Source organism: Mixophyes fleayi, unplaced genomic scaffold, assembly GCF_038048845.1.
Source record: "Mixophyes fleayi isolate aMixFle1 unplaced genomic scaffold, aMixFle1.hap1 Scaffold_100, whole genome shotgun sequence".
Lineage (NCBI taxonomy): Eukaryota > Metazoa > Chordata > Amphibia > Anura > Limnodynastidae > Mixophyes > Mixophyes fleayi.
This window is the reverse complement of record NW_027445898.1, coordinates 92,821-104,486: the sequence shown is the minus strand read 5'-3', so window position 1 is coordinate 104,486 and position 11,666 is coordinate 92,821. Positions and strand designations below refer to the sequence as shown.

At 39.7% G+C, this 11,666-nt stretch overlaps 1 protein-coding gene and 1 long non-coding RNA gene across 2 annotated transcripts; both read right to left on the bottom strand.

Annotated features, from left to right (window-relative positions):
• Window positions 1-275: 275 nt before the first annotated feature.
• Window positions 276-6,487, bottom strand: LOC142112131 (uncharacterized). The gene is made up of 2 exons (XR_012681170.1): window positions 6,278-6,487; window positions 276-2,338 (listed from the first exon to the last, which is right to left on the bottom strand). It is a non-coding gene; the product is annotated as an uncharacterized LOC142112131 (long non-coding RNA).
• A 1,291-nt stretch (window positions 6,488-7,778) lies between these two features.
• LOC142112133 (uncharacterized) lies at window positions 7,779-10,889 on the bottom strand. The gene is made up of 7 exons (XM_075193967.1): window positions 10,301-10,889; window positions 10,079-10,216; window positions 9,856-9,989; window positions 9,153-9,389; window positions 8,820-9,013; window positions 8,466-8,677; window positions 7,779-7,796 (listed from the first exon to the last, which is right to left on the bottom strand). Exons 1-7 carry the CDS (start codon window positions 10,517-10,519, stop codon window positions 7,779-7,781), a joined length of 1,152 nt encoding a protein of 383 aa, XP_075050068.1. The 5' UTR covers window positions 10,520-10,889.
• Window positions 10,890-11,666: the final 777 nt, after the last annotated feature.

Sequence of the window (11,666 nt, the reverse complement as noted above, 5' to 3'; positions counted from 1 at the left end):
ACACCATGCCAAGCTGTCGGTAAAGGACATACAAAGATATGAATTCATACAAAGATATGAATTCTTACAAATATATGAATTCATACAAATATATGAATTCATACAATGATATGAATTCTTTTACATCCTGTTGCAATAGGATTTTATGTATAAAAAACATATCTAAAACACCATGCCAAGCTGTTGTCAGAGATGACCTAAACGGGTCCTTTCTCCTGAACTCCAGCTGCTATACCTTGTGGGTATCGATCGATAGAGAAACAGACAACTTCAGATGTTTAGGCTGAAAATGATTCTGATTCTGACCAGCCCTAAGTCAGAGTAGCTTTATTTATGCATAGTTTCACAGACAAAAGAAGATAAGGAATCCAAGGTTTCTGAAGGCATCCTGTTCAGGTCAGCAGTTTGTAGACAGGATGTACAGCAGGTGTCTTATCTCAGTCACGTAGGCCTCAAATGGGGGTCGTGGGCTCCCTGTACTGAAACTGCTGGATGTGCACATTCTTGAGAAGAGACATATTGAAGAAAAGATAAGAATGTGAGGCAAAGTTCATTAGGGAATAGTAATTATACAAAATGCATTACTTTAAGAAGTTCATAAAATGTATATCTCTCACATAAACCCCTCTTTTTATCATTTTTATAATTGCCCTGCCTATCCTTTTGGTGTGCATGAAGCACTCCTGCACCCGACCTACTTCATTCAATTCAATGGAACCTCTGATAGGCCCTTAGAGGATGGTAAAGATACATTCAATCAGGTCTATGGTTCATGTACACCTAATTCTTAAAAATAATAAAAAAAGAAAATGGGAAAGACTGAGGGGGGGAAGAGTACAAAAGAGCCTTAAAGCTCAGAGAGGGCAAGATAAACATCTGATACCGGTTTGGGCTTTACATGTCTTTTGAGAGACTTTTTATTCAGAATGAGATCATTTTTGCACCTTTTCAAACAGCATTGGAAAAAACATAAGCTTAGTTTAAAAATGACATATAGCAACAACAATAAAGCGAATATCTTAGCTATCCATATTAAAATGCCTGAAATCCATGCGAAAATACCTTTGCCCCAATTACTAGGATTTAACCATGAGAAGGCTGATGTCCACCAGCCATCATTAACCGTATCGGGGTCAAAATTCTCTTTCCTGAATTTCTCCTTCATTTCCTTGGCTTCTGTCATGTACCTGTCTATTACTTCTTCTGGATTATCAGTGTCATTTGTTACAAAGTTACAACAATGTGTTCCGTATTCTGTTTCTAGGGTCAAACAGTACCCTCCTGACTGAGCAGTGATGTAGTCTAATACAAGTTGATGTTGTATTAACTGGGTTTTCATCGCCTGCAGTTCTTTTCCAACATACCTAAAGGATTTGTCATAAATTTCTGTTATGTTATCTAAAAGTCCTGCAACCTTTAATATCATATTATAGTTTGCCATGTACCCCCATGTCCCTATTGAAATGATGTTACCAAATCCAATACCCACATTGTGCCCTTTGGACTTTGCTATGAGAGGGATATGTTCAGTATCTATTGTCTTAATTTCCCTTTTTCCAAGCCTATGGTCCTTTTTATTCCTGAATACTCCTCTGAGGTCATCATGGGTCATGACATAGAATTCAGGAACCAATCTGGCCAAGTAGCATACCCCTATTGAATTTGGGGGGAGCCACCTGTAGGCATTGCGTCCACATACATAATAAACATCATCTGGTAAAAGGTAGGGGATATCATAAAACAGGCAATATGTAGATACCTGTTGTCCTAAGTGACATGAAGTGTCATTTTCTGCTCTGTCATTGTCAAAGGCAGGCAGTGTGCCGTTCCAGGTGAGATTATATCTGTCATATTGACATTTTATACACTCCTGACTCTTTAAAAAAATAGTACCTTTTCCGGATTCCATCTTCACTGTTTGGTTGCATTCAGAATTACAGTGTGATAAATAAGGTTGGGTGAAATTCACTATAACTTGACAGCGTGATTTAGGGACAGACCCTAAAGGGAAACTCTTATTCTGGTAACTAATGCGTATTTGGCCATATGGGGTCCATATTGACTCATTTATAGCCCTATTGGATTCTATTCCCTTATTGAAACAATATTTTAAAGGACCTTACTCCCCTTCATGGTTTTTCCTGGGTCACCGTAGCCTTTTTGCAGTGGCTGGCGTGGATCCAAGGATCCTTTCCTTCAAGTTTCACGGAAGTGGGTGTAGTCAACAGAACTTGATATGGCCCCTCAAATCGTGGTTCCAGAGACCTCCTCACGTGTCTTTTTACGAAGACGTAATCTCCTGGCACCAGGGCATGTGTTCCAGTGCAATCCTCTGGATCTGGGATTGAAGAGAAAACTCGAGAATGTATGTTAGTGAGGGACTTCTGTAGTTCTTTCACATAACTAGTCAGTTCACCTTGGTGTTTCACTAGAGATTGTGGAAAATAACACCCTGTCTTTGGCGGCCCCCCAAACAGTATTTCATAGGGGCTTAGCCTGTGTTTCTTATTAGGTGTTGTCCTGACTGAGTATAGGGCGAGGGGAAGGCATTGCAGCCAGGGCATCCCTGTGCTTTTCATGGCTTTCTGTATTTTGAGCTTGAGAGTGCCATTTAGCCTTTCTACCTTGCCACTACTCTGTGGGTGGTAGGGGGTATGGAATGCTTGAGCAATTCCCAAGTCTGACATGATAGATGTCATCACTTCTCCTGTAAAAGTAGTACCTCTGTCTGATTCAATCACCTCTGGAACCCCGTATCTACATACTACCTCAGATAGCAGCTTCTTGGCTGTGTTTTTTGCTGTGGCTTTGGATATCCCCCACGCTTCCGAAGAGACTGGAGAATAGATCAGTAGCTACTAGGACATATTCATATATTCCACATTTGGGTAGCTGAATGTAATCTATCTGTATGCGCTGAAAGGGGTAGAGGGGTTTAGGTGTCACCCTGGGAGGTACTGTTACTGTATGACCAGGGTTGTGTGTGTTACAGATGGCGCAGGCCTTTACCAGATTACTGGCAGCTGTGCTGAAGCCTGGCGCGATCCAGTGTCTGAATACAGTGTTAATTATTGCGGTTTTTTTTTTGAGACATGGGAAGGCCCATGCACTATAGCAGCCAGTGTAGGAAAAAGGACTCTAGGGAGACAGTGTCTGTCTGTTGTGGCCCATATGCCCTCTATGTGTTCCGCCCCCCTCTTTTTCCACTCCTCTCTTTCAGATACTGCTGCTTGCTTTTGGAGGATTTTCAGCATTTCCAGATCTATAGGGAGGGTGGGGGGTGTTGTGGACACTAAATAGTGTTGTACTAGCGGTAAGTCTGCTGCAGCTCTTGCAGCCTGGTCTGCTAGTCTGTTTCCTCTTACTTCCATAGTCTGCTCTCTGGTGTGTGCTTTTACCTTTATGACTACCACTTCCTTGGGCAGTTCTAATGCAGCAAACAACCTCAAAATGATTTCTGCATTTTTAATGGGTTTACCATTGGAGGCCATAAAGTGTCTGTTCTTCCAAATACTTTGATAGTCATGTGCAACCCCAAAGGCATATCTGGAGTCAGTGTAAATGTTAGCTGTTCTCCCTTCTGCATACTGACATGCACTTATAAGTGCTTCTAATTCAGCTTGCTGTGCAGATTGACTTGGTGGGAGGGGTTGCTGGAGTACAATGTCTGTTTCTGTTGTAACTGCATAACCTGTTTTGGGAGAGCCCTCCTCATAGTACCTAGACCCATCTACAAACAGGAGTAAATCAGGGTTGCTAAGAGATGTCTCTTTAACATCCCCGGGAGGTTTAGTTTCCAGATCCATTAAGGCTAGACAGTCATGATCACAGAAAATTTTTTTGAGTTGTGTTTCCTGTTTTGTCACAGTCTCAACACTCTCTGTATTGTCTGTGTCTTCAGCGTCTATACTGTTACTGTCTGTGTCTTCAGTGTTTGCAGCATTTATACTGTTACTCCCCTCTTTTATATCCATGCAACTTGGGAACAATGTTGCTGGATTTAAAACTGTGCATCTTTTTAGTGTAACGTTTGAGGGTGTCAGTAGTGCTACTTCATATTTAGTTAATCTAGCCGCTGAGATGTGTTTTGTTCTAGCTTGATTCAGTATTTCCATGACTGAGTGTGGTACCTGAATGGTGAGAGGGTGATCCAGCACTATGTCTGCAACTTTTTGTAGCAATAAAGCGGCTGCTGCTACTGCTTTTATACATGTTGGGGCTCCCACTATGACGGGGTCTAATTTTTGTGAGTAGTACCCCAATGGTCTTTGTCTACTCCCATGTTCTTGTGTTAGTACGCCATGAGCGTGCCCTTCTTGTTCATGGCAGAACAAGTTAAACGGTAGTTCATAGTTAGGGAGCCCAAGGGCTGGGGCGCTTGTGATTAAATCTTTGATCAGCTCAAAAGCTGCTTTTTGTTCAGCTGTTGACCAAAACATATTGCAACTTCTATTCATTGGAAGTTGGATCAATGCAATCTGGATTGCCTAAATGGTCTTTTTTTGCTGGAGATCTGTGAAGAAAAAAAACTTTTGCATAAAGATTAACATTTATTCACTAGGAATTACAGTAACTGTTATTAATTCACGTTGAACAGCTGCTAATACGACACTTGCTTAAAAGTTTCTCTTTGTAGCTTTAACTGTGACGCTATGCCTTCCATGCAATGAAAAACTGATTTCCTCAAAAAGGCAGTCCCCAATATCACAAACAGGGAATGTCAAAGTGACGAGACCTGGTCGAGTGTTCAAAGCCACTCCTTTCTCATCATCTCTTTGTAAACCAAATATTCACACATATTTCCAGATTCTGTGATTTCCATGTTTAAAGTACAAATATATATTCACAATTCTCGCTCACAGACGACATTTTATCTCGTAACATTTCTTTATGGGCATAACAAACCCTCCTTATTTCTGAGAACATTTATCAGCGCCATTTTACACAGATAAAAACAGCTTGTAATATATCTCCATGTAAAGCTCACTCCCACAATCCTCAACTTCATTAAAGAGAAAGCTATTTTTCTCAAAAAAAAAAAAAAATTACTTTGTTCAAATATAGAAACGGCTTGTTGGACCCCAGCCAACTTTGTTCTGAAACCAGTAATAGTGATAATGTACATTATTTACAGTCTTGTGACGGACCAAAGACTTTAAAACTTCTTTTGCATCTCTTCAAAAACATTACATTTACAACTGTACAGCTTTTTCAACCTTGAAACATGTCTCTTGTAAAACGGTCAAGACAGACAAACACGGATCTCTCTCACACACAGTAAGAAGGAGATAAAACTCACATACAGAGAAAGAAAAATTAACTGCTATCTTCCAGCCTACTGCTGTGGAACTACAAGTCCCATCATTAGATTAAATACACATTAGCTTCAACATGCTAATATCAATCAGCACTCAGGACATATTTTTCTTATTGAAAAATAGAAACATACTTGGAAGAACCATTTTATCAATGTTACATTGTCAGATAACAAAAAAACCCAGAGTGCTTCTTATCTCAACACACTGAAATCTTTTACACAGAATAAGGGAGGGGCACATCTCACTCTTCAGCTGCGCAGCATTTAAACATACATTTTTAGTACACAACCTACTTGATTCATTGTTTTAGTCATTATATCATTTAGCTTGTGATACATTTTCTATTTAATCATTGTCACTTAAATTTGTTAACTGTAACATATCACAGCAATCATTGTCATTCTCTAATTCTTCTGACATTTTACACCATGCAACACATCTGTCAAAATAACCTTTTTCTTTCAGTGTTTTCTCATTGTCTTTAATTAGTTGTTTAAAAAATGGAACCTTTAATATACCGGTTTTCAGACACCCCTGCAGCTTTGAACAGTTTTCTCATCCCTTTTGTGAAATCCTTGCCTTTATGCTTTCGCATATACTTTATGGGGTCTAGATCCCCGTACTTTTCGGATTTCTTTCCTGTCTTGGACCCTTTATTTCCCATAATGGGATTACCTTATGGTCCAATATATTTTGAATGAGAAAACTTTTATTTGTTCCTGTCTTGCTTTACAACAAGTTTGCAGCTGGTCTGCCTTTCTGAATGTTCCTAACTACTTTCATTAAAATCCATCAAAAAACACAATCACGTATACAATCAAGATTATTTGCAGGGTCAACTGTGTGATCTGACTGAGTTCTGTGGTGTTATTCATGTGTACAGATGTATCAGGTGTATGGCATAGAGAAGACAATATATCAATACATGTAACAATACAAGACAGATTACACACAAGTACCTTGATACTCTTAATAGTATCTGTTGCCAGAGTTCAGGGATCTCCGTCAATCAGACTGCAGTACCCTCGAGCTGGGATAATTCCCCCTCCACAGAGACAGCTCTAAGAGCAAAAATAAAGCTTTTTGCTCACCAGCGCTGGATTAACGTCTGTCTGTCTGGAAAGGGAGAACCCCGTTGTCGGGAGGTCTGATGTATTGGAGATCCCGGCAACGAGTCCCCACTGAAACTGTCAGAGATGACCTAAACGGGTCCTTTCTCCTGAACTCCAGCTGCTATACCTTGTGGGTATCGATCGATAGAGAAACAGACAACTTCAGATGTTTAGGCTGAAAATGATTCTGATTCTGACCAGCCCTAAGTCAGAGTAGCTTTATTTATGCATAGTTTCACAGACAAAAGAAGATAAGGAATCCAAGGTTTCTGAAGGCATCCTGTTCAGGTCAGCAGTTTGTAGACAGGATGTACAGCAGGTGTCTTATCTCAGTCACGTAGGCCTCAAATGGGGGTCGTGGGCTCCCTGTACTGAAACTGCTGGATGTGCACATTCTTGAGAAGAGACATATTGAAGAAAAGATAAGAATGTGAGGCAAAGTTCATTAGGGAATAGTAATTATACAAAATGCATTACTTTAAGAAGTTCATAAAATGTATATCTCTCACACTGTCGGTAAAGGACATACAAAGATATGAATTCATACAAAGATATGAATTCTTAGAAATATATGAATTCATACAAAGATATGAATTCATACAATGATATGCATTCTTTTACATCCTGTTGCAATAGGATTTTATGTATAAAAAACATATCTAAAACACCATGCCAAGCTGTCGGTAAAGGACATACAAAGATATGAATTCATACAAAGATATGAATTCTTACAAATATATGAATTCATACAAAGATATGAATTCATACAATGATATGCATTCTTTTACATCCTTAGAAATTCGTTCGATATGATTTTATGTCTAAAAAAACATATCTAAAACACCATGCCAAGCTGTCGGTAAAGGACACAAAGATATGAATTCATACAAAGATATGAATTCTTACAAATATATGAATTCATACAAAGATATGAATTCTTACAAATATATGAATTCATACAAAGATATGAATTCTTACAAATATATGAATTCATACAAAGATATGAATTCATACAATGATATGAATTCTTTTACATCCAAAGAAATTCTTTCGATATGATTTTATGTATAAAAATCAAAAATTTACCTATTACATGATCGTGCCATGCTGGCACAGATATCTGTGAAAAGCCAGAGTGATGGAAGGGTGCAGATCCCTATTTTATTATACAAAGTCCTTTACCAACAGCTTGGCAGGGTGCTTTAGAAACTCACCCACCTGGACACTCATACCTGGTCCAGGCCTATGCGGGGACACCCTAACAACTCTCCATGAAGGGGGGTGACAGAATAGCACAGAATAGAACGGTGCAGCTCCCTGTGTAAACTGACAACAATCATCTTGTGTCTCAACACCCCAGGATATTCTGAAACACAAATATGGTTTAGAGAGAATTTTTTTTACAATCGTACATGATTATTTTACCTATTATATTATTCATCAGGGACAGATATGATCTTTTCAGGTATGTTAAACAACTATATCAGCTTTAATAAACGTGATGTTTCTCTGCAATATCTGAAAAGCTGCGGGATATCAAGATTCTTTACTTTAGTTTATGTGCTCAAAGAATAAGTCAGTTCGGGTGAAAATCTCTTTATTTTTTAATACATTATTAACAATAACAGATAATAAAAATGTTAAACATATGCAAACAGAGCAAAATAATCAGAACAAATGGGGCAGCTGGCCAATGTCCACTATTATTATTCAACACTATACTTTAGCTCATGCTTAGCAGGAATGTCTTTTGCAGCTACCAGGAGAACTCCAAATTTCTTAGAGTATGATGTGAAAACATTAAAATTCTTGCGACTTCTCTGCATGAAGTGTAACAGAGGCTCTGTGTGACATGAACATGCTGTGTTGATGCACCATGATTTGCCTTTAGGGTCTTTGTAAAAAAAAAAAGGGCCTTAGAGCCCTCTTCAGTTGTTTTCATTATTCTTCCTTCTCTGCCACTCATTTTGTCCCCATGTAAGTAACAGATAACTTCACCCTTCAAGAAAACTCTCCGTGTTGTGACTCTCCTGACTCTGCTTTCTGCATCTGTGCAACATTTTAGTCCTTTCCAATGTTGCAAATGGGTATCGTCTCCAAGGACCTTACAGTCTTTCCAGTGCTTCATCGACTTTGGCTTCCAGGCCTCTACCAGGAGATTGACCTCAGTATCCTTATGTTTCCATTTCTTTTCCTGAATGTACTGGGTCAAGGTGGTAACTGATGGTCTCCTTGCAGGAAAGGCTCCTGTGGAATAATAAAAAAAAACTAAACATTAGTTTGTATTACGTGTTGTAATGGGTTAGACAAGCACACATGTGCAACACCATGTACATTTGTTTGAAGCTAATCACCTACAAATCTGATAATGTCCTGTAGTTATACTTACTGATCACATGCTTTACTCTGATCTTATGCTGCCGGTCTCTCCATTGCTTTCTGCAGTAATGCCAATGTGACGGTGATATGCGTCTGCAGTCACGTGACTTTGGCACACGTCCCTCGAGTGTTACAGGGAACTCTCCCAGCAGCTTCTGGAAGGCGTCTTTCCTCGGTGTCCCTACAGAGGCTTGAAGACCTTCCCTGTTTGGAAACAGAACCGGAGATGTATAGTGAAAATGACGGAAGAAATAGTGAATTATAACAAACGCGATTTAGACACAGGAGATAAAAGGTGCAGCCATGGAGAATGTACTGATGTCAGGAAACAGAAGGGACTCACCTTGAACTGCTTGGTCTGGTCTCCTCTGGGTCACTTCGCTTTCCAATATCTCTCACCAATATTGAGCCATGACATATATTATGCAAAGTATTCTGCCCGTAATGACTGTTTGCAGACAAAATACTGTGTGACAAATAATTGGAGATGAGACACTTCTCAATATCGGAGTACTCAGCTAATGTCCAAGTCTCACAGGCCTGCCGAGCCATCTGACTGGTCACATTTGGCAGCTTATGCCTAAGAAGTGTTAGATAGAAAGATATATTAGTGTTTACAACAAATAAAGGTGTGCAGGCAGTGACATAGGGAGTGCAACACTGACACAGAGTAAATACAAATAATAAACTAATATATATAACTACAAGCTGGACAGTCAGTGAGGCCAATTATCCACTGATTATGTGCCGAGTATGTTACAAGGACTGTACTGGACTGCTCGGTATGTGCTAATGTCACTATGTACAGGGCTGTGTTATGTGTTGGGGCAGATAATGTGCAGGTTTCTGATCAGCAGCTGGTGACAGTATGTTGTATTGTGTATTGTTATATATAGTGCAACTAAACATATGTAGATGTGTAATACCACTTTATACATTGTGTATAATAAGATCATCAATGTAAAGTGTAGGTAGAACATTACTGCTGCCATGAACTGCACTATTAGTACTGTACGAACGTCTATTATCTACCAGACTGCACTTACAGATTATGAAAACGGCGAAGATAGACAGAAACATTGTAAATTTTCAATCCCGATGTCGATATAAAAAACGTTTCCTCGGGTGCATCTTCGTTTATCATGGAAGGTCGAACTTTGGTGTAATAAGTGTCGAACCACTAGGGAAAAATAAAGATCTGTTAATAATCAGTACAGCAAGAATTCTCCATATAGTAACTCAATCTGTAACTTTGATCTAATAACACACCCTTTCTTCTTCTTCTGTGAGTGCGAATGTGGCCACTTGTGTAGCAGTTTTGTGATGCTTCACTCCTACAACAACAAGCTTTTCAGAGGTTCCCTCCGATGTGAAGTTGTGAGGAACCCTCTTGTGCCATTCCTCAACCTAGGAATATGAAGATATAACATCAACATTAAAGACCACTTTTATATTTTAAAGTTTAAGTCATCAACATCCAATAGTACTTACAGTCATATTAGCAACCACTCCAGGTCTTTGCAGATGTTTCAGAATGAGCAAAGCCTCCAGGTAGTAGAGAATGTTGAGCTGATGTTTGACAGTTAGTGTTTTAGCAGTAGAAGCACGATGGATGCAATTCAAAAATTCTGGTTTTGCAACCTCCAGTAGCCGGCGGCAGTCCTCTGGCTGCAAGGAATCTGTCGTCAATGTGTTAAACCTGCAGATCATATAAGAAAAATGTGGATTAAAAATGAAGTAAATTGAAAAGTCACAAATTAGTGTAGCAAGAATACTATAAAGTCAAAACCTAAATGTCATTCATGTTTATTGATCTCACCTTTTGACGACCCTTTCCTTTGATACGCCTTTGCTCAGTTTTTTCCAAATTGCATTCGTTACGTTGAGAAAATGGACGCAGGCTTGAAAGAGCGGTGGATCATTTGCTGCCACATTGGTGGCTGTTGTTTTATAACCAATAAATCTCCTCAAATTTCTTAGATAATTAAATATTGTTTTGTTACAGAGACCCAGTTCTCTTAGTTTATATAGCCTAGGGGACTAAGGGGGCCTGAGATATGAAATGATGAATATAGGGTATCCAGGTATCAGCCTCCTGGGGCTTTATGCCGCCTGTGATTGATAATTTTGAAGGGGTGTTTCTCCGCTTACAAATGGGTCAGTGATGCCAAATTTAAACCGCATACACTTCAGAGTCCCCCCTGTTCAACTGTACCAGTCTCATAATTGTGGGTCCCCAGGAAGGACACTGCATTGAGCCAAGGGCGCTAGCACCTTGCAATAGCTCTCATAAAACCTTCAACAACTTAAAGTGAGTCTGGCCCTTCCAAGGGCCCCAAAGGCCCAGGTGCCTAATAGAGAACTTGAAGCCCCCACCCTCCTCTTTCCAAGGAGTCCTTCCTCGCTTCTCTACGGCCTTGCACTGTAGAGTTATGCCCAACTGAATGATGTTTCCCCATCCACCCTTTTCAGGCCTACCTTTCTGGAAGCAGGGGTGGGAGGGCTGAAACCTCGATTTCTCCGATTCTAGAGGGGCTATTGATTAGCTTTCAATGTCACCTGAAAGCTGAGATTATCTGCTAAAGGTTAAGGCCAAAGCCAGAGTCTGGGATACTCTTGGACCCATAAGAGCAAGAAAATGCCTCTAGCATGTGCAGTTTTGTCGGTAAGGCCTTAGGACGTAATAGGACAATATGAATGTCGATATCTCTTGCTCTCCTGGGTCTATTACAATTCCAGTGGTACCCTGAAAAGCTGAGACTCTCCTTTAAATTATGACCCCTCTATATAGCCTAGGGGACTAAGGGGGCCTGACATATGAGATGATGAATATAGGGTATCCAGGTATAAGCCTCCT

Coding starts and splice junctions, on each gene's coding strand:
- LOC142112133 (XM_075193967.1), bottom strand. CDS start 10,519: ATGATCTGCAGGTTTAACACATTGACGACAGATTCCTTGCAGCCAGAG. Junction 10,217..10,300: donor GAGTGGTTGCTAATATGACT/GTAAGTACTATT, acceptor TCATATTCCTAG/GTTGAGGAATGGCACAAGAG. Junction 8,678..8,819: donor CAGAGTAAAGCATGTGATCA/GTAAGTATAACT, acceptor ATTATTCCACAG/GAGCCTTTCCTGCAAGGAGA.